The sequence below is a fragment of the Cystoisospora suis genome (genome assembly GCF_002600585.1).
Source record: "Cystoisospora suis strain Wien I chromosome Unknown contig_5731, whole genome shotgun sequence".
Taxonomy (NCBI): domain Eukaryota; phylum Apicomplexa; class Conoidasida; order Eucoccidiorida; family Sarcocystidae; genus Cystoisospora; species Cystoisospora suis.
Genome location: NW_027158521.1, coordinates 1 through 203, shown reverse-complemented (window position 1 = coordinate 203; position 203 = coordinate 1). Strand labels below are relative to the sequence as shown.

Sequence of the window (203 nt, the reverse complement as noted above, 5' to 3'; positions counted from 1 at the left end):
CCCCGGTTCACCGCGGCGCCCCGGGTACACGCTCACCACTCACAAGCACGTTCAGCGCACCACGCGTTCCACAGCGCTTACACTTTATTCTTTCTCCGTTCACCGCACCTCGCTTTCCACGCCACGCACACTCTTCCTGCCTCAGGGCATATCTCATGGATTTCCCTGAGGAGGCTTCCATTATTCCTCCCCGTCTCACTGCT

The 203-nt window shown here is 59.1% G+C and overlaps 1 protein-coding gene across 1 annotated transcript; it reads right to left on the bottom strand.

Moving 5' to 3' along the window:
* Positions 1–25: 25 nt before the first annotated feature.
* CSUI_009540 (uncharacterized protein) lies at positions 26–190 on the bottom strand (the record flags this gene model as incomplete). Its single annotated transcript, XM_068069655.1, has 1 exon — positions 26–190. A coding segment is annotated over one exon (165 nt), but the record flags the coding sequence as incomplete, so codon positions are not given.
* Between the last annotated feature and the right edge of the window lie 13 nt (positions 191–203).